General features: G+C 44.1%; 1 protein-coding gene and 1 pseudogene across 6 annotated transcripts; one reads left to right on the top strand and one right to left on the bottom strand.

Annotated features, from left to right (window-relative positions):
- Positions 1-17,241: 17,241 nt before the first annotated feature.
- On the top strand, positions 17,242-18,703 carry LOC135346432 (uncharacterized; annotated as a pseudogene).
- Positions 18,166-22,731, bottom strand: LOC135346552 (uncharacterized). 6 transcript variants are annotated; one of them, XM_064544210.1, is made up of 7 exons: positions 21,042-22,731; positions 20,299-20,887; positions 19,255-20,232; positions 19,083-19,192; positions 18,737-18,982; positions 18,548-18,651; positions 18,166-18,498 (listed from the first exon to the last, which is right to left on the bottom strand). In XM_064544210.1, exons 1-2 carry the CDS (start codon positions 22,712-22,714, stop codon positions 20,881-20,883), a joined length of 1,680 nt encoding a protein of 559 aa, XP_064400280.1. In that variant the 5' UTR covers positions 22,715-22,731; the 3' UTR covers positions 18,166-18,498; positions 18,548-18,651; positions 18,737-18,982; positions 19,083-19,192; positions 19,255-20,232; positions 20,299-20,880. The 6 variants fall into 6 exon arrangements, with proteins under 6 accessions (XP_064400280.1, XP_064400281.1, XP_064400282.1 ...); XM_064544211.1 differs by having other exon boundaries at positions 19,255-20,483; positions 20,539-20,887; XM_064544212.1 differs by having other exon boundaries at positions 19,255-20,428; positions 20,539-20,887.
- Between the last annotated feature and the right edge of the window lie 49 nt (positions 22,732-22,780).

The raw sequence follows: 22,780 nt of genomic DNA, 5'->3' as shown, positions 1-22,780 counted from the left end.
TCTCTGTTATAATTACAAATTTGCCTTCATGAGAACAAGGTGTTGCGTTGCAGCTACTTGTATGTCAAGAAATGATTCAGCACTGATACATGCACACATAGCATAGCAGTTATTTGCAGAGTCCTGAAGGGACAATAATTATCCTTCAGGACTCTACCTGAGCTAAAGAAAAAGTTTCTTATTATAATTAAGGAACTTCTTCTTTAGCTCAGGCTAAGTGGCTCATCATTAGCTCAGTACAACCATAGTCTATGGTATACTATAGGTACAACTGCACTAAAAATTAATACGGCCTTGAATCGAGGCTACCACTGCACTATCCTGGAAGGGCGGCTAATTCATGAGAGTATTGAGTCAATTCGCGAACTTTGACCTCGGCTAACCTTTTTATTATTATTATTAACTTTTCAGTAGTGCTGAACAAAAATGAATAAAGAACTGAGTATACTAGTAAGGAATAGAGCACACTGCCAGTCTTTGACTTCTTAAAAGTCTAGCTGGAGTACATACTATACTACAAATAAGGATTTTTAATTAAATTAAATAATACAATTGGAGCAAGGGCAAATCACATGATAAGTACATAGATTGACTGGGTCAAAATTTGTATTGAAAATCCCAGAAGAAATTGAAGAGGAGTCTCTCTATTCTCCTGTACGGTATTTCCAGATCCAGGCTTGGCATTGCATTCCAAAGGCGTACTACTCTATTGAAGTAATAGTGTCGTGTTTTGTTCAATCTGGTGAAATTGTGTGAGTTTTAGGTTGCTACCGAGCCTGGTTGATGAAGTGACAAAGCCGCGTATGTTGAAATTATCTTGGGGCTGCTTTAGGTGTTTGACTAGGAACATGATATCCCTCACCTCCAGCCAGTACATTAGGGGTAGCATGCCTAGAGTTATAAGCCTCTGTTTGTAACTGGAGGAGTAGTCTCAGAGAATATATTTAGTTGCTCTTCTTTGCACTTGTTCCAGCTTGGTTACGTTCTTAAAGTGTAGAGGTCTCCATAGTAGTACGACAGGTGAGAGCGGACTAGTGTGATATATAGGTTCTTTTTGTTGGGGGTGTTGCTATTGACAGTCCTTCTAATGAGGTTTAGAGCAGATGAGTGAATAGTGATTAGACCAATCTAGTGTGCTCGATACTAGTATTCCAAGATCCTTGTAGTTGTCCGTAAAGTCTATAAGGGTTCCATCTATGACGTATCTGTTGGTCTCCTCCAGTACAGGCTGATTAAAGCGCATGACTTTGCACTTACTATTATTCATGCTTAGGTTCCATCTCTGTTGAGTTTGTGCACCGTGCGGCAGTTCAAGATTAAGATTTAACATTCAACCATAGATCAACTGACAGTATGCACAAAACATAGAGGGTAAATACTAGGACAACAAAGACAGTGGAGCAGAGGCTCCCATACACAAAGGGCGCCGCTAGGAGCAGGCCGCCGGGCTAGAGCACAAAGCAATAAGATAGACTACACAAAAGAAGTGTTAACTAGTAATAAGAACTCATGCGCATGTACAATTAAACAGTAAACATTACAACACAGGAAATAATAAGAACAGGAAATGACTAAGTGAATAACTAACTAGCAAAGCCTTCTAGATTAAACATACCTAACAGTCAAGCGTACTGGTCAACCAGTCGGTCAGGAGGACGGGAGGTGCAACCAGAACGTCGAGGAGGAGGATCAGTTGGTGGATTCTCCGGAAGTGATGGAGATGGCAGTGTAGGTGCGTCCACCACGGGATTTGGTACCCAATCGGTTGGGAGTTCTTCCGTGTCCCTTGACCTGGGGATAGAGTTCGTTCGGATATGGTCAATGTGTCGACGAATAGTTCTGTTGTCCGTTAAACGTATCTCGTAGCTGCGTGAACCGAGAATCTTGGTTATGATACCAGGCAGCCAGGTATCTCGAGCGGGGAGATCAGCCACTAATACAGCATCGTCGATGGCAAAAGAGCGAGTCAGTGCTCTGTTATCCTTCTGACGTTCTTGCTGTTGGACCTTGTTGTGCAGATTCGGTCTGAATAGGTCCAGCCGTGATCGGGGTAGGCGTCCCATCAGTAGCTGTGCCGGTGCTGAGCCAGTGGTACTGTGAGGCGTTATGCGATACCTAAACAGGAATTGAGATAACCTGTCTTCCAGGGAACCTTCTGTGGCTTTTCGGAGATATTGCTTGAACGTTTGGACAGCTTGTCCGTTGGTTGCGGGATTATAGGGTGCAGACGTGTTGTGTCTGATGCCATTTGACTGAGTGAAGGCCTGGAACTGTGTTCCATTATCGGATACAATCAGTTCAGGGATGCCGTGAGTAGATCTGAGAATGGAAATGGTGGTTCGGGAGTTGCTTGCTTAGCGATTCGGACATCCAGCCACTTGGAGTATGCATCGACTACCACCAAAAACATATGTCCATCGATCGGGCAAGCATAGTCAATGTGGAGTCGTGACCATGGTGTCCTGGGAAATTCCCAGGGTTGTATCGGGGCTGTTGCTGGGAGGTGCTGGTTAAGATTCGCACTGTTTCACTTTCAGTTCAAGTTCTTTGTCGATACCAGGCCACCAAACGAAAGAACGAGCCAGAGCTTTCATCCGGGCAATACCAGGGTGTCCTTCGTGTAGTTCTTCCAGTACGGTTTCCCTTCCTTGTTGTGGAACGACGACCCGAGAGCCCCAGAGAATACACCCATCGTCGAGCCGTCTCGTCTCTGTATGAAGGGTTTGAGAGCGGGGTCTGTGCACTCCTTCCAGCCTGAGGATAGCATGGTTTGAACCTTGGAGAGAGTCGGATCGCGAGTAGTCCATGAGCGAACATCTTTGGCCAACACTGGGAGGGATTGCAGCATATTAATTGAGAGTGTGATCTCACCAGGGGTTTCTTTGGTAGGGGATGAATCTGGTAGGGGTAGTCTGCTGAGGACGTCGGCGTTTGCATGAGCTGTGCCAGGTTTGTACCGGATGGCATAGTCATATGCACCAAGTGTGAGTGCCTATCGCTGAATCCGTGCCGAGGCCAGGGTAGGGATACCATTGGTTTCCTGAAATAGGAATTGTGAAATGCCTGCCCGCCAGATATTGATGGAACCGTTTTACACCAAAGATAATTGCCAAACCCTCCTTGTCCAATTGTGAGTAACGTTTCTCAGCTGGTCCTAAGGTGCGAGAGGCAAAGGCAATTGGGCGTTCGGAGCCGTCTTCGAATGTGTGAGAGAGTACTGCGCCAATGCCATATGGAGAGGCATCGCAGGCGAGTATCAGGGGCTTCGTCTGGTCATAGTGGGTGAGTACAGTGTCAGAGGTCAGGAGGTCCTTGACGTAATCGAATGCCGACTGATGCGTTGAGTCCCACGTCCAGGCAGTACGCTTATGAAGTAGACTGTGGAGGGGGGCAAGAACAGTTCAGAGGTTAGGTACAAATTTACCATAGTAATTTAGTAACCCGAGGAATGACTTGAGCTGAGAGACGTTGATTGGAACTGGGGCATTCTTGAGAGCCTTGATCTTGCTGTCAGTCGGTTGCAACCCTTCAGCAGAGATGCGGTACTCAATCGAGGGCAGCATAAATTCGCACTTCTTTCGCTTGAGCCGGACTCCCGCCTTGTCTAGGCGGCGAAAGACTTCCTCGAGGGTAGTGAGGTGCTCTTGCTCACTTGGATCTGTAACAAGGATATCATCAAGATACACACATACGTGAGGGAGGTCCTGTAGAATGGTTTCCATAGTGCGCTGGAAAATCCCAGGAGCTGAGGCAATGCCGAAAGGTAGACGCTGGTACAGAAGTCGTTCGATAAACAACATCAAGACCCCGCCCCTTCGATAATCCTGCAATGGTATAATTTTTTCACGAGGAAGCAGCACTCCACGGAAAGCATTGGGGATTTTGTGGCTCAACTGAGTTGTGGCTCAACTGAGGAAACTCGCTCACCACTGCAACTTTGGTGACGACATGCTGCGAGACCGGCACTGACGCCTGCAATTTAAACTCCTTTCCAATGCTGCACTAACTTCAAGATTGCCAAGGCTGACGAAACAGCGGCACTAAGGATCTGGCTGGAGGCCACTCACTACACAAGATGTATGGTAAACAAAAACGGCGCACAAAAACTTTTTCGACGAAGCCGCCCACTCGAACTCCTATGAACCAGCCGCCCACTCAATCTTGCTCTCGTTGTGGTGCTGCCCACTCCCCTACAACGTGCAAATTTAAAGATTTCACCTCCTCAGTTTGCAGGAAGAAGGCCCGTGACCAGACAGAAAAGAAGGGAAGTGCCTCCCAGAATCACCAGATACAAGCTCACACTTCAGACTGAGGAGGAACCCTGCCTCTTCCTCGGACCAAGCCTATGGAGGTAACAATAACACTAGACAATGTTGAAACAGTTATAGAGTTAGACACGGGGGCCACTCTCTCGGTGATGTCTGAGAGTACGTACCAGACACTCTGGCCAACTGATGGCCGCCCCCCTCTTCAACCCTCCACGGCGCGACTCTCAACCTACACGGGTGAGCGTATTTCTGTGTTAGGACAGATAACCCTGCATGTCTCCTTTGTGTCTCCTTTCAACAGCAGAACCACAGTCTCTCACTGTTAGTGGTACCTGGTACTGGCCCTACCCTCCTAAGACGTGAATGGCTAGAGAAAATCAAGGTGGACTGGCAAAGTATCCACCTACTACGGCAGGTCACGCCTCAGCAGTCAGTACAGGATCGCTACCCTGCTGTATTCAATGGGGAACTCGGCGAGATTGCTGGCTCGCTGCATGTTGACTCCTCGAAGCAACCAAGGTTCTTCAGAGCCCGACCTGTTCCCTACTCTCTGCGCACTAAGGTGGAAGAGGAACTCACACGACTTCAAAACCAAGGTGTAATAAAACCTGTTACCTTTTCTGAATGGGCTGCCCCAATTGTACCTGGGAAGATAAGGATATGTGGCGACTACAAGCTGACGGTGAACGCGGTAGCAAAGACTGACCCTTACCCACTCCCTCGAATCGAAGACATTTTTGCATCTCTCGCGGGTGGAAAGACCTTCACAAAGCTGGATCTGGAGAACGCATACCTACAGGTCCCCCTAACTGAAACTAGTCGGAAGTACACCACGGTGAACACCCACAAAGGACAGAGAAGATCCCTGATGAGTTGTAGGCCCACAGGCAGTGAGCAGAATGGAGCGTTTCTTTGTAGCATCTGTAATTCCATTAGCTAGGAAATAGTGCCCTATGCGATCAGTCCAGTCCTCGACGGTGGAGTTAAAAGAGCCAATGTGTCCTAGAGAAGCTACCATTCTTCGAGAGGTAGGTTAGGGAGCCTGTTTTTATCCTCGTCGCCAATTGTTGAGTTCGTGCACCGAGCAGCGTGCGACAGTTCAAGATTAAGATTTAACATTCAACCATAGATCAACTGACAGTATGCACAAAACATAGAGGGTAAATTAAATACTAGGACAACAAAGACAGTGGAGCAGAGGCTCCCATACACAAAGGGCGCCGCTAGGAGCAAGCCGCCGGGCTAGAGCACAAAGCAATAAGACAGACTACACAAAAGAAGTGTTAACTAGTAAGAAGAACTCATGCGCATGCACAATTAAACAGTAAGCATTACAACACAGGAAATAATAAGAACAGGAAATGACTAAGTGAATAACTAACTAGCAAAGTCATTACAATCTCTTACACCAATTTGAGACTTCCAGTAAATCAGATTGAAGGTGGGTACAGTTTCCTTCGGAGGTGAGAGTTTGGAGAAGCTTGGTATCGTCTGCGAACAGGAACACTTGTGAGGAGGGAACAATTTCCGGAAGATCATTAATATATACCAGAAACAGAAGGGGGCCTAGTATGCTCCCCTGTGGAACTCCAGATAGCACAGGAAGTAAAGTAGAGTGCTTGCCTTCAACTTCTACATAGTGTTGTCTGTTCTCAAGGTAACTTTTAAACCACTGCCACAAAGGGCCAGTTATGCCTAGCATCCAGAGTTTGTAGAGCAGCTTATTGTGCGACACAGTATCAAATGCCTGCGACGAGTCCAGGTACACCACATCTGTTGGGATTTTGCTGTCCATTGAGTTGACAATGTTTGAGTAGAGCTGGCTGAGGCATGAGCGATGTTTGAGGAAGCCGAATTGGTGAACATTTAGCTTGTCACGAACAAAGTCAATGATGTTGTTATAGATGATTTTCTCTAGGATTTTTGACGTAATGCTGAGAAGAGAGATTGCTCTGTGAGGGAGCCCTTTTTGGGGATAGGACGAATTTTGTGGATTTTCCAATTTTGCGGAAAGTGGCCATTCTTGATACTGAGGTTGAAGAGTTCCGTGAGTGCATCTGTGAGTGAGTTGGCACAGTTTTTGAGTACTTGGGCACTAATATTGTCGCCTTTGCTTGGATCAAGTTCTAATAGACATTTGTATGTCTCCTCAGGCATTATTGTGAGGTTACTTAGCTGGTGTGCCGGTGCCGGGAGAGATGAGGTGTGAGGGAGTTGGTAATTATTCTTAGAGAAAGTGGAGTGCAAGGGGGTCAGTGACAGGGACGGAGTTGACAATTAACTGACTGGAGCTGTGTTTGGATGCACTCAGAGATCTTAGGTGACGAAACAGTTTTTTGGGGGAGGAGGAAAGTTCTGGATAAGTTTTTCTTCATAGCGACACCTACCCAGATTAGTTTGTTAGTAAGTTCTTCTTCCAGACGGTTAAGCTTTCTTTGCTTAGCCACCGTGCACTTCCGTTTAACAGAGCGTTTTATGGTATGGATTTGTTTAAGGAGATGCCTAGCTTCACCAACTTTGGGAGATTCTTTCGTGATATTGTGATAGATGGCACGTAGAGCTGGCAAGCAGAAGATAAGGCGCTTGACATCAAACTCCAAAAAGGGTCAATTTGTGCTGGGCAAGCATGCATTGATAGGTAATTAGTTATGTGAGTGGCCCTTGAATACAGTTTGATCTTTCTTGGTTCCACTGGTCTAGCTTGAGAATGTCTGATAGCAATGCCAAAAGAGATGAAGTGGTGGTCAGAGCAACAAAACTTGTTCTTATCGTCCACTATGACATTCCTCAGCCTATCCGGAGTGTTTGTGGCCACTATGTCAAGTGTGTTGCCACACACATGTGTTGGTGAATTGATTAGTTGTACGAGATTTAAAGAGAAGAAAATGTTACAGATATCTTTGGAGAATGACTGATGGGCAGAAAGTGAGGGCCAGCAGATGTCTGGGGCATTGAAATCACCAGTAATTATTAAATCATAGTCTGATGGGAGGTTTCTCAATTCCATAATTAGTTGTTGTTGATAAGATTCCTCACGAATATATACACAGCAGATATAAAATATTGGTTGGGCAAAAATCTTAACTGTGACCATTTCCACAGATGTAATCGAAAATGTAGGAATTTCTTGTGAAGGTATGTGAACCCCACCACCACGGGAGATACGATCCCTTCTGTAGATGTGTAGTTTGGAGACAAAATTTGGGCGTCTTTAATCATCTGGTACAGCCATGTTTCAGTTATGCATACTAAATCGAAAGATTTGGTTTCTATGTAAGATTGGAATGTGTTAAGTTTGGCTACGAGCACATCCAGAGACAGTTGTTTGTGGCAGTCAATGACCAACACTGATCGGAGGAAGAGGGGGTCCGGAGGAGATGGGGAGTCCGGAGGAGGGGGGGAGACCCTCTCGTATTCGGAGTAGACGCCAGCGACAATCGTGCCGTGCTTCTTGTTGTTAGTGTAGAGCGAGTTTTTCTTTATTTTGATGTTAATTTTGTTGAAACCTGAGGTCGAGAGCTCCCATCTTTTCTTCAGGAGATCTTTCCTCACGAGCTTTCTCCGATTATTGAGGACATTTGAGACGTCGCAAGTACGCACTAGTTTCACCAGAATCGGTCTGGGTTTTACCTTTTCTTCTGCAGAATTTGCAGTCTCTTATTAATTGCTTTTGAACGTCTGGGTGGAGATCGTGGAGAAGTGATTCTACATCTTCAGAGTCTTTTGCAATTCGGTCGTGACGTGGGGTACCTTTGGGGTTTTCCTTTATTCCAAACACAACGACATTGTACCCTTTCAGACGATGGGGGAGTTTCATCCGTTGGTTGGCGTCGGTTATAACTGTTAGGTTCCAAACTGTTAACATCTCGCCTAGAGGAGGAGGGTGGTTGAGGGCCACTTTCCCTAATTTGTAATCTACATCTGGTACAGTAGAGGCAGTAGAACGGCTGGGGTGACTCAGTCATTGCCTTCTTGGTAACGCCCAAGCAAACTCTGTGGAGCCATCCCCTTCGCAGTAGGCTGATTCTTGCCCCCTGGTGTTGTCCTTGATTAGTTTGTCACATACTAAACAGATGGCTGGACTACTCAAAGTCTTGGGCTGAGAAGCCCTTGACATCTCTTTTTAGAGTCGGTTTTTCCTATGAGTGACCTCTGCTACATTCTTAACAACATCCACGAGCTAGAGCTGGCACCACTGGTTTAATACATGCACCAGGCTGGACGACTGCTGCAAATAACTTTAACTCCTGCCCATGTAAAACTCCTGCCCATGTAACTCGTGCTCATACACAAGATCACTCTTATAGCTAATTAATTATTAACTTTTTAACTTTTAGTACAGATGCTTCCACACGCTGGAAGTACTCTGGCAGCATCACATCACTCTGTTGCTCACCCACCACCCCCCGGCCACTGTTATAATTATTATGTTTAAATTAAGAAAAGAGAGTTTGGGGTTGCCCACTGTTTGGGGTTGCCCACTTTGATTTACTGCCTGATTTACTGCCCTTCTATGAACTGAGCTGGTGGACTAACACACTTGGCTATAGTTTGCGGTGAGATCTTGAGATAACTAAGGTAGATCTCTGCGCATGTGCAGACAGGTTAAAAGTTCATGTTGCAAGAACTCTGCAAAACCCTGTACTACTGAAGCCTATCCACGCCTGTTACGCAACAGTGATGAATATCATTATATTAATAAGTGGGCGTTAGGCCAACACAGTGATGAATAAAATTAATTTTAAGTGGGTGTTAGCCACTAGCTTGCGCATGCGTGTGCATGGAGAAGCAGCTCTGATCATCAACTATCAACACCCTATATGTTGGAACTTGCACTGATGGAACTTCTATATGGTACTGATCGTTTATTTCACTTGTCAGTATTCTCAGTATTACAATTTTGTTTTCGTATAATTAGAATTACAATTGATAAAATGTGTTGAAGTGAATATCATGAAGAGTTGTTGCAAAGTGTGAAACTAACTATCTAGCCTTACTATCTAGCCTTACTAATACAAGAGAGTAGGACCTACTAACATTTGGTCCTTCGAACCGGATCGTTGTCGTCGTAATCAGTCTGCTCTGCTCTCTATTTGGAAACGTGGACTGTTGGCTTGTTGACCACATGTTCACTTGATCGCACGTACAAAATCAGTACTCAACCCGGATTCTCTCGTTTGTGAAAACTCGCTTACTCAACTCCCGTTTGTAAAAACCCGTTTACTCATCCTGGATCTCTCTCATACGTCGATCGATCATTTACTCATCCTGGAAACTCATCCTGAAATCTTGCTCATCTCTGTCTGAATTATTCGTGCAATTCTACTCAACGTTACTGATCATGATGTATAAATCGTTTATTCGTAATCGCACGTACAATTCAACTCTTTGAAATCGAGTCGTGCAATTCTACTCTACTCTACTCAACCAATTTCGTTGCCATAATCGCACATAGTAATGTCGGCGTTCTCCTCACATAAGAAGAAGCGAGGCACAACTCGAGCCTACATCACCCGAATCAACACACGATTGCGGGAACTAGAAGATGCCCCTGATTTGCCTGCTACTATTAGCCATGCACAACGACTTATTGCAAAGCTTAAAACACTAAGTGTGAAGAGTTTAAAGTGCACCACTTTGCTGTAATCGACTTTATTGATGATGAAGATGAAGAAGAACTGGCTAGTCAGCAATCGATGTTGGACACCTTAGACGATCAGATAACTGCTAGACTGGAAGAGCTTGCTGCCAGGCGACCCCCAGGAGTTGACAAAGTAGCAAACGTGACCTTCAATTGCAAGCGTTTAAAATACCTAGAGCGAGCATTTGCTAGTGTCTCAGAGAATCTCTCCTCACTTGATACTGGCCTTCAACAACACTTACAAGACTTGAAGAAAGAATTGTCTGACGTTCATCAGACTTCACTCTCTCACTCTCTCTCTATAGCTGCTCAGATCTGTAGATCTGTAGACTCAGCTACACCTCCACCACTTATAGATACTTCGAAACCGGTGAAACTACCAACGTCCCACGTTTGATGGTAGTAGGACAACGTTTTGGGAACAGTTTGATATCTCCATCCATTCCCGTTTTGACCTAGCTACAGCCGAGAAGCTTGCATATTTGAGAGATGCTCTCAAGAATGGAAATGGGAGAACAATACGAGGAACTTGTCTAAAGGACAGACCTAGACTTATCCATCAAGCACACGTACGAAAGATTGTTGAGATCCCCTCACTCAAGGATGGCAATGGTAAAGAGCTTCGTCGACTCCATGATACTGCTCAGCAACACTTGAGAGCACTAAAGGCACTTGGACATGAGCCTGACCCAGCATTCATCACTTCTATGATTGAGCTAAAACTTGATGGCCAAACCATGTTCGAATGGCAGCGTCATAGTCAAGAATCCACTGATGTACCACCGTACAAAGACTTGTTGGCATTTATCAATCTACGTGCACAAGCGTCAGAGAGCTCCTCAGACTTCGTGAAGAAAACTCCTAGGAGTGAGCCATATACCAGGAAATACGCTAACCCTCCAAGGCACGTTGCCGCAAGTCTCAACAACGACTGTGTAGTTTGCAAAGAGAAACACCCCTTGTATCTTTGCACAAAGTTCAAGTCCATGACCCACGATGAGAAAAGAGTAATTTTGAATTCAAATTGTTTGTGTATGAATTGTATGCGATCAGGACACTTTGTGAAGAACTGCAAATCGTTACACAAATGCCACGTTTGTCAAAAACCTCATCACACACCTTACTTCATGTGGAGAAAACTGATTCTCCTTCAGTCTCATCTAATACTGTTATGAAGATTCGAGCAAACGCCCTTCTCATGACATGCTACGTCAAGGTGAAGTCCCCAGAGGGGTCTGTTATCACTGCTCGAGCTCTCCTCGATAGTGCCTCGTCTGCATCGTTCGTTACTGAACGATTGGCAAGAGCTTACCTCGTTCTCGCACATTTCTGGAGTTACTGGCATCACCACTCAGTCGCAAGTTTCAGTATCATCACTACAAGCCCCCCAGGAGAGACCATTGATGTGGTTGCTATAGTGTCTCCGATAGTAACGTGTGATCTTACCTCTATCGCCCGTCTCGTTTGATCTCAGCTGGAACCATTTGTCTGACATTCCCTTAGCTGATCCTGATTTTGCATCCCCTAGAAGAGTCGACATTCTCCTTGGAGTAGAAGTCTTTGTTGCCGTGTTGCTCGATGGCCGGCGGTGTGGCCCCCCAGGATCTCCCGTAGCATTCCAATGAAACTTGGATGGGTTTTAGCAGGCAATACCAATGTTCCTTCTACTGAATCGACTATAGTCTCGCATCACACCCATCATGTTGCAGATCATGATCTACTACGAAAATTCTGGGAACTTGAGGAAAATCCACCTGAAGATCTGGTATTGACACCAGACATTCGGTCGAAATCTGGCAGATTCATTGTACCGTTGCCCAAGAAACCTGATTCGAAACCACTTGGCGAATCGAGGATGCAGCAATTCGAGCGTTCTCTTCACTCTAAGGGATTGTTCCCTGAAGTCATAGAAGTTATAGATGAATATTTCGATATGGGACATGCTCCAGAGTCTGACCTAGACAAACCAACACAGCAAGTTTTCTATTTGCCAATACATGCCGTAATGAAATCCTCCAGCACTACCACGAAAGTTTGTGCAGTCTTCGATGCTTCGGCAAAAACCTCAACTGGAGTATCATTAAACGACAACCTACTAGTAGGACCGACCGTATATTCTTCGTTGGTGGATGTACTATTACGTTTCCGCTTTCACAGAATTGCTTTAATAGCAGATGTTAGCAGAATGTATCGTGCAATCGAACTGAAGACAAACATCTACATCGGTTCGTGTGGAGAAGCTCACCTGAAGAAGTTCTCAAAGATTATCGCATGACTCGAATCACATTCGGTGTATCTGCATCTGCTTCTTCCTTCATAGCAAGAACGCCTAACGCCTCTGATTATGCTCTGGAATTTCCACTTGCATCTCAGGCAGTGAAGGAATCATTCTATGGTCTAACAGGTGCTGAAACCATTGAAATGGCCACACAGTTACAACAACAGCTGCAGAAGCTATTGGATTCCTGCTTCGAAAATGGAACTCGAGCGAAACTATTGTCTTGAAAGACATAGCACCTGAACTACTCGCCCAACAACTCCTGCACACTTTCACTGAAAGGGAGGACGAGTACACAAAAACTCTAGGAATAGAGCACATCTAGATCAATTTCGATTGATAGTCGCAAAACTGTCGCATCAAACAGGTCTTACAAAGCGAATCTTAACCTCTGACATTGCCAAGATATTCGCAAAGATTCTGTTACAACGTTTGTGGGAAGAAGGTCTCCACTGGGACGAACGAGACGATTGGATGCAATGGAGATCAAGATTATCTCATCTCGTCAACAAATTCATACCACGTTATTATTTCCCGAAAGGATTCAAGATTGCGTTCAAGCAACTCTCTGATGCTTCAGAAAGGGATGTTATTTATCTCCGTTTGGCAGACACCAATGGACGCATACACACATCTTTTGTGATAGCGAAAACCAAACTTGCCCCTATCAAAAAGCTGACGATTCCTCGACTGGAACTCTGTGGAGCAAGACTACTTGCACAACTTTGTAAAAAGGTATTCAAATTCTCTCCAGAGGACGTTTTTGCCTGGACAGACAGTACAATAGTTTTGAATTGGATGTCAGGAAATCCTCGCTGATTTTAGCCAATCGAGTATCGAGCATTGTGGAACTCATCCCGTCTAACCGTTGGAATCATGTCGAGGGAATTGAGAACCCAGCAGACTGTGCCTCTCGCGGTATCCTACCTTCAGAATTGCTCTCGCACAAGCTGTGGTGGGAAGGGCTTAGTTATGGCATCCAGCAATGGCCCCTCAACTACACGCTACCACGTAATCAAACCTCAGAAGAAGTTGAAGAAATTTGCTCTCATGTCTTAATAATCTCTGATCAGATCATACCCCGTGACCAATTCTCGAGTGAGTCACCGCTTGGGTGAAAAGATTTGTGAACAATTTCCAAGCCAAAGTGAAAAAACTGGCACCAAGTATTGGCCCCCTCAGCGTGGAACAAGCTGAGGTGTACTGGCTACGTGTGTGTCAAACTGATTCATTCAGCTCAGAGATTGAAGCCCTCAAGAAGAAAGCTCATCTTCTCAAATCTAGTCGTTTGATATCTCTTCGTCCATTGATTGATGATAAACAGCTCTTACGTGTGGGCGGTCGTCAAGAAAATGCACCGTCATCTTATGACACACGGCATCCGGTGATCCTTCACGGAAGTCATCCAATCAGCAAACTGCTCATTCGCAGAGAGCACATACGTCTGCTACATGCTGGTCCTTTGCTAGTTGCTGCATCACTTAGTAGCCAATATCACTTAGTAGCCAATATCATTTTATTGGTGGTAAGAAGTCTATCAGATCGATCAGATCGATCACTCATAGCTGTGTCATTTGTTGACGTACATGTCTGAGAACTGAATCCCGGGTCAGTTGCCCAAGGAACGAGTCACTCCTGACTCTGTGTTTGATAAAGTTGGACTAGACTACGCTGGGCCAATATACGTAAAACACGGCTATGTACTTAAACCAGTGGTAATCAAGGCATACATTTGTGTTTTCGTGTCTGTGTCTCTCTCCGTTAAAGCCGTACATATCGAACTCGTATCTGATCTGACATCTGAATCATTTATTGCCTGTCTAAGACGCTTCATAGCTCGTAGAGGGAAACCAACCGGAGTAATCATGACACGAACAGATCAAGGAATTATACGTTTCTAAGCCAAACCATAGATAAAGAAAGGGATTGAAAACGTGGAAACGCCTATCTGGCCCACGTAATAGAGGCTAGTTACGGTCACATGACATTCTTCCACTGCAAGCCCATACCCGTAGGAACAGCATCTAGAATCTGTAAAATTATGTTGGACTGTTTATAGACTGTAAGAGGTTCAACTCAGATTGAGCATGCTACTGTTTACATCCTGATACTGTTTACATCCTGAAGAAGAAGATGCATCTGCTGAACTTATGATGAGAGGATGTGTCTTGTTAGATCTAACCAACCTAGTTACACTAGTACAATTTTGCTCGGAAGCAAGAAGTAAAGTGTATTAAACGTAGAGAGACACTGCAACATCGGATATAATTTTGTAAAATTAATTGTATAATAAATAAATCGATTATAAATTATTATTATTGTATAATACATTGTTGTAACATTGTACAACAATTTATTCCTGGGTCTCTGGGAGAAGCTTGTCACCTCTGAATCACAAAATTAACACAATACGTACAAACATGACATGTTAAAATCATTACAAAGTATATACACACACAGCGTCAAAAATGTATGTATGTAATGAAAGGTACACATGGCTCATATCCAGGTATTAAAGCAATACCAAAAATAAATGTCATATTCACTATGCATAAACAATTAGAAAACACATTAAACGCTACTCACGCTAACTTAGAAGTCACTGTGGAGGAACGGTAACATGATAGAGAAAATTTACTACAAGTAGTTACCAATTATTATTTTTATAATAGCATGCCAGCATTGATGGCTATTCCCATTCTATTGATTCATATAATACAGCATTCAGTAAGTAATAGACTTGCAAAAGTGAGATATAGGAACAAAACCTTAAAATGTAGCTGTTTTGAGCACAAATCCAAGCACAACTGCCAGTGAGCGTACTGGAGCATGTGGATGCTAGAAGTTCAGTGTATACCTGGATTTCCCCCTGTAGAAATCGGCTGAAGAGGGCAGAGCTCAACCAGTGCATAGATTCTGGAGCGTAACAAGCGTCACACGTTGAGATTGTAATGGATCACGTGAGGCGTTTCCAATCCCTTTCTGTCTATGGCCAAACCAAGACTTCAGAGGATTTTTGTACTACCCAAAAAATCAAATGGGAATTTATTCCAGAGAGAGCACCGTGGACTGTGGGAAGCACAAGAGTCTCAAGAAGCGCATTGTTGGTACAGTTAAACTCACCTTGGAGGAAATGACCACTGCATGTCTCAACAGCAGACCACTAACTCGTCTTCCGTGTGACGATGATGATGGTATTCAAGTATTGACGCCTGGTCATTTTTTAATTGGCCGACCCTTGGTGGCCTTGGCCAATCCCAAATTTAAGCATCAAAATCTCTCACTGCTGAAACGTTGGCAATTACTCGTGAAGCACCTTTGGGACCGATGGTCTACTGAATATTTATCAGCCATGCAACGTGTAACAAAATGGTTGTCACCCTCAACTAAAATCTCTGTGGGAGATGTTGTAATTGCTCGAGAAGCACCCCTACTCATCATTAAGACACATCCCGGAAAGGACGGTATAGTTCGAGTAGTAACTATTCGGGCAAGTTCTGGAATAGAATATACTCGTCCCGTCGTCAAGATTGTTCCGACACTCTACGTAAAAGACAATTAGTCTTTGGCCGGCGGTATATGTTGGAACTTGCACTGATGGAACTTCTTGTCAGTATTCTCAGTTTTGTTTTCGTATAATTAGAATTACAATTGATAAAATGTGTTGAAGTGAATATCATGATGAGTTGTTGCAAAGTGTGAATCTAACTATCTAGCCTTACTAATACAAGAGAGTAGGACCTACTAACACCCTATACTACTAACACCCTATACATGATACATAATAGACACTGAGCTATCTGTCTGATTGATAAGTGTTACAGCACCTCATAATTATTTGGCAGTTAGCAATTATGCATTGTCTTGGTTGTGGTGCAATCCCTGGCCCTACAGAAAGAAGATCCCTGACTGCTCCAGACTTTATAAAGCTTTTTGTGGAGAATGAGGAACTAGGAGAAGGTGTGGACATTGATAAGATTCTCAACGGTGAAGACAGTCAAAGACCTCCCAAGATATGCTTGAAATGCTTTCGTGCATATCATCAAAACATCCAAGCCAATATAAGAAAAGTCTTTAGATATGTTAGTAGCAGTCAGTCTGACTCACAGTCACAGTCACAGCAAATTCCTGTGTCATTTTGTGCTGACAGCCAGCACACAGGAAACTTCCCCCTCTCTCCAGATGTAGCAAGTCTTATATTCAACCATGCACTATACTGATTTAGATACGTGTTGGTTATACCAAACCCAAGACATTTGTGCTTACTCCACGGCTTACTCCACGGCGAAAGCACATTGGCAAAGCAGTTGCTCGTAAAAGTCACAAAACAATTGCAATTGAGGCAGTGTTACAACCAAGAAGCACATTGTAAACACTATTGGGAAGGAGCTGGCCAGGGAAATCAAAGCCATGGCATCTGATCCAGTGAATTCCATCTTACAAAGCCACAATCCTGACCATCTCAAGCAGTTTAACTGGGACATGCTACTGGATGAGCTTTCAACGCATGCACCACAGCTCCTTTTCTCAGCTGCAAAAACCAAAATTCCACGCTCAAACACTAATGCAGTAGTTGGCAGGGGCGGATCCAGTGGGGGGCTTTGGGGGCTTGAGCACCCCCCTGGCCTCAAGAATTCCTACCTTAGTCCTATGAGTGTCTGACTTGATGACAAGCCTGCCTGAAGGATACTCATATAGATCTAGACCTAGCTAGTGACTCGATATCCGTAACGACGGGCACACCCAGTTTAATACTGAGCATGAACAATAATTTTGATGAGTCATGCATGCAGGAAACACAAAAAACCACTAAAAATGAATGAATTAGCAATGATGAGGATGCACAAAAATTTGAATTCAATTTCACCATGTCAATTCTGAAGTTTTTCCAGAAACAGAAAGAAACAGTGGAAAATGAAGATGAAGATACTGGTAATGAAAATAACTAAATAAAAAAAATTAATAGATTTTTGTATCAGATTTGGGAATCAGTTCTACTGCCGGAGATAACAGTCCAACTCCAACTCCAGATCAATCTGCAAGTTCTCATGATAATGAAGATACCCAGTGATGATGACTGTGACTCTCCTCCCACCAAGCGTCCCGCACTGGACACAGTTACACCCAAGATGTAGCTGGGGTGATCGGTTCTCTCAGCACTAGTTCTAGCACTCGATATGCGTTGCTCACCAACCACTTTCAGCCTCCTGCAAACTACAGCTTCCCCAAGGATACTTATGGCCGTTCATTCCAGCGTCAATGGCTTCAGACTTTTCCATGGCTTGTTTACAGTAAGGTAGAGAAGGGTGGTTTCTGTCTCCCCTGTGTTCTTTTTGCTCGCAGTGGGTACCATGGATCTAGACCAGGCGTGTTAGTCAGTCGTGTTAGTCAGTCGTGCTGTCACTAACTTCAAGAAGGCTTTAGAAACCCTCCATAAGCATGGTACCACAAGGCAGCAATTGTTCAAGCAGACGAATTAAAGAAGTCCATGTCTGGTCAACAGCCTAACATCCAGCAGAGGATGAGCAGTGTTTTGGCTGATAGACTATCTACGAATTGTCAAAAACTCATGAAGACGATACTTTTGTGCGGTCGACAGAATTTTGCACTACGTGGCCACCGTGACAGTGCACTTGATTTAGTGAATCATGGCAACTTTTAGCTCTACTCAATTCAGTCCTTGACGAGCATCTTAGCACTGCGGCACGAAACGCAATTTACACATCAAAAACAATACAAAATCAAATCATCAGAGTGCTAGCAGAGCAAGTAACTAACCACATCATCGACAAGATCAAGGCAGCCCAGTGGTTTACTAACGGATGTTTCGAACAGGGAGCAGCTTAGCATTGTCTTGCGGTATGTTGACAACACAACACTCATGGACCTGGTTGGTTTTTTTGAGTGTGATTCTGGAATTACTGGTAATGATATTGCCACTAAAATCACGAGTTCACTGGAAGAATTAGGCCTTGATCTGTCACACCTTCGGGCTGGGAACATGGCTGGTTCGGTCTGATACGAAAGAAGTATCCTCTTGCCATCTACCTTCATTGTGCTTCTCACTGTCTGAACCTGGCTGTTGTGAAATCCCTTGAGGTTACAAGTGTTTGTAACATGGTAGGGATTGTAGGGAGAGTGTACCAGTTTTTCGCTGCTCATCCAAAACGCCAAAGAGCTTTTGAAAAGGCAATTTGTGATCGTCAGCCAACGTCAACCTCACAAAAACTCAAGGACATGTGCAGAACACGATGGATTCAACGAATCGATGCTGTAGCAGTCTTTAAACGGCTTTATTTCTCGGTTGTGGACTGCATGGAGAATATATGTGCTAAATTGTGGAGCCCAGATGGCGATTACCTTCGTCAGTGCACTTGTGATCACCGACGCTTGTCTCACGTACCTCCAAGCATTGACGGCATCCCTCCAGGCCGAGGCAAAGGATATTGTGACAATTGTGACAGCTGTAAAAGAGATCGACAATGTTATGGCATCAGTGCAACCTGTACGAGATAACATTGATACAGATCACGCTCAATGGTTCCTTACCATTACCGAGATGCTAACAAAAGTGGGCATAGAGCCATCAGTGCCCAGGAGATGTGGTAGGCAAGCCCACCGCGACAATGTCCCAGCAGACACCCCCGAAGGATACTTTTGTCGCACGATATCGATTCCAGTACTTGATCATCTCCAACAGCCTTGTTGGGCCTCTCGTTAATTCCCTCTCTGATTGTTACTTTTGATCGTGATGAATGCGTGTCCAGGTTCAAAGCTAAGATGATCTACAATCACCTGAATGTTTGGAGAGTGAGCTACATAGCTGGCAGATAAAGTGGAAAACACATCTAAACAATCATGGAAAGAGCAGCTTGCCCACAAGCCTCATACTCACCTTGAGACATATTAGCTCTATGTACCCAAACATATCCACTCTGATCAAGATCCTCTGTACTCTACCAGTCACCTCCTGCTCAGCTGAAAGCTGAAAGATCCTTTAGCGGACTAAAAAGGATCAAGACAGCGTTTAGATCTTCAATGACTAATACTCGACTGACTGGACTTACTCTTCTGCAAATACACCGTGACATTCCCATTGACATTGAAGCAGCCATTGACCAGTTTGTTAGGATGCACCCAAGGCGAATGGCAATGATGGAAATTCTAAGTATATAGTACAGGACTCAGTCTCTTTGTTGTTGCGTTTAATATAATATTATTATTTATGTGCCCACTAATTGGTGGGTGTGGTCCCAAGAAAGGGGCGTGGTTGGTGCAAAAGATCAATTCTCTGCTGGTCATTGCTCTAAGCAGGTATGTCTATAAACATTTCACATGCAGGTGTACCAACGGCTGGCGAAATTGATCTCTCACCCTTCGGTTATCAGATTGCTGGACACTATTGGAAGAGAATAAGTCAAGGAATGGCCTCTTTGAAGAGCTCGAATGTTATGGTAGTCTTTTTGATGGCTCTGTGAACACTCTGATTCAGACTCCGATATCTCGTGGATGAGTATGTCTCCAATAACATCAGATGAAGAGGACGATGGATCTGATACCGGCTTGTCTTCAGGTGATGGGAGAGAATGTACTGATGATGATGATGATGATGATGACGATCACGCAGCTGCACCATCCTCAGCCTCTGCACCTCCTAACACAACTCCTACTTTGCCCCACGGTATAACATCACTCATTATAAGTTCACTGAATGTATATAATTATAATAATATTTTTTAACTGAGTGTGTATAATTGATAACCGACAAAGGAATTAAACAGCGGTATATGAGAGTTGGGATCAACAAGCCTGTGTCTGACCGAGTTGATTTCAGCAACCTGAGTGAACAAGTGATTCTTACCCACCAACATGACAAAGAAAAAATCGTTTTGTCATTGTTACCAGCTGCTGAGGATGACGAGGTGTTACGATGCAACATGATCATCCTAATCTCAAGGGTCCTCATTGAGAATATGGACTTTTTCAAGTTCTCATTTGATGGTGTTGGACAGTGGTGTTGGACAGTGGCACATCAAACATGAGTTCTACAACGAAATGTCGTCCAAATCCAATGTGGTAAATTTTAGAGTGCATATAATTTTTATATATACCTGTGTGTTTGTCATAATAAATTATTATTATACGATATCTTCTCTGATATGCATCTCATCCATGATGATTACAACATACTATCCTGGCCAGGTCCATGAGCTGCTCGTCAAAAAACCCGACTGGGGTCCTCTGTGATGGCACCCCTGAGGTTCGTAATACCTCATATGCTCATATGCTGAGGTGTCTGATATAAATGCACCATCTGCAGTGAATATAGTACATCAATTTCACGTTCCCACCTCATTGACTTCGCATTCTTCTTCAACTTGCCATTCTTCTCCTGTTTGGTCCCAAAAAATTCTTCCAAAAGAACCTTGCTCTTTCACACGAGTGGAACTTTCAGCCATGGTGCTGCACAGATCCTGGTGGAGGTCAACCTCAATTCCTCTTCCTGTACGCTGAGCTAGTCACTCTTGTCTTAGAATGCAAGCGACGCAAGTGACTCAGTCTCTCCTTGGCTCAGGCGTTCTAAATAGTATATGCATGCGTGTATATAATAATTATTACCTTGGCTGGACGGATCAGCACCATCAGCTGCATTCTTGTGTCGGTACAGCATAGCATTCAAAGTCCGTGCCACTTCAGTACCTGTGAAATTTATGACATACTATAATGTATTATCACACAGATCAAGGTAATTGAACAACAATACATCTGAGTCGGCCTGATGGGCTGACTGACTAGAAAACAGTGCACAGAAAATAGAAAATATTAGAGAGATTTAGTAGTGTTACTCGCTGACCATATAGCTTCAGCGGCTTGCTTTTCTGTGACATACTCAATTCCAAGTATGGACATTGCACTCACAAGTTTGTTCATTGGATCAATTACCATTCTTGACTTAGTCTTCATAGCTTTGTCCAGCTTCATAAACTTGTCTGTAGATGCACCTTCTTCTGATATCAAGTCTTTGATGGGAGTCAAGTCAATGTCATATATTCTTTCGTATATAGTTTCAAGAAGCTTAATGGGCTTCATCTTTTGTTGGTAGTTAGATGTCATTGTTCCAGTCCAAGTGTAGAGTCCATATTTTCTGCATGCTTCAATGGTGTCAGCTTTGCTTAGTTCTCCGTCCTTAGATATGTACTTGATGGCACATGTGTACATGTTGGAGTCCCACACAGTTCTCTCCTTACTCATGCCAATTGTTTTGTAGTAACTGGTGTTGTGGGGGAAGATATGGTAGTCTGGATCATCCATACTCACAGGCTTGTTCTTCATCCTGTCTTTTCTCTCGGGCACAATTTTAGGTTTTTTAAAGGCAGGAGGGAGAGGCGGCATGTCTGGATCAGATTCAGCATCAGAATCATCAACAAACTCTGGAGTGAGCATCTTCTTGGGTAGCTTGATTTTTGCTGGTTCAGATGAAGGTACTTTCTTAGGCTTAGAGCTTCCTTTTCCAGGCATCTTTGTTGTTGGTGGATAGTCTTGGTAGTGCACACCCATATAATTGAGTGTTTTGGGTTTTCTGAAAGTGGGCCTGACTTTCAGTGCATCTTCTTTCTGCCTCTTCTTAGATTTGGGTTTGGGATTGAAAAGGTTGTCAATCCTTCTTTTGGATTTGGCTAAGTGTTTCTTCTCAACAGCCACTCTGTTGTCAAACGTTTTCTTGCTGAGGAACTCAGGCTCTTCAGGTGGAAGTGGAGAGTCAGCCAGGAATGAATCGTCATCCTCCACTGCTTGACTTTCTGCAAAAAGGTTTTTTCCCTTAGGCTTTTTTTCTTTGTGGATGAAACTAGCTTCAGAGTCATCAATGAACACACAGTCGTCGTCTTCCTCTGTAGCATCAGAGTCCGAGCTGTCAGATGGTTCTGGCGATGAAGTGACATGTCTCTTTCGTTTACCATTGGACAGCCTCTTCACTGGAGTTTTCTGAGCACTGTATCTAGGAGTGACTGGGGAAGGCTGAGGAATGAGCGAGTCTGTGACATCAAACTGAGAGATTTGATCTGGAGTGCCTGGACTGAAGAGGTCTTGCTCGGTGATGTCTTTTGGTTTTTCAAAGGTTCCAGCATAGTTGTCCATAGTCTTTGTGACTTTCATGACTTTTGTTTGGTGGGCCACAGCTATGTCTCTGGTCACTAGTTGCTCGGCTGCATCCAGGTGCACAGACCGTATAGGTGAGTCTGGAAGTGGAGATAGTGCTTCGTTTTTGGAATATTTGTTAACCAGGAGAGCCAAGTCAAATCCATCAGAGTCTTCGTCGTCGTGCTGTTGTTGAGCATTTTCAAAGTAGTCTTCTTCGTCGCCACCAGCAACAATGTCTGAAATGGGGGGAAGCTCATTCAGTACCAGCTGCAGTTTGTCTTGCTCGTCCAAATTAGTCAGTTTGCTTGGGTCAGTGTCTTTAGTCGGAACAGTTAAAACTTTTCCACGGTAAAGGACTTGTCTGCTTGAGAGAGTTCTGGCTGCCATGAGAGTGTTCAAGTGAAGAGAGTTGAGTTGAAAATCGAGAGGAAATGTAGAATGAATGGAGCTAGA

This window comes from Halichondria panicea, chromosome 13 (genome assembly GCF_963675165.1).
Source record: "Halichondria panicea chromosome 13, odHalPani1.1, whole genome shotgun sequence".
Lineage (NCBI taxonomy): Eukaryota > Metazoa > Porifera > Demospongiae > Suberitida > Halichondriidae > Halichondria > Halichondria panicea.
Note: the sequence above shows the minus strand (reverse complement) of the source record. Positions and strands in the feature narration are given on the sequence as shown.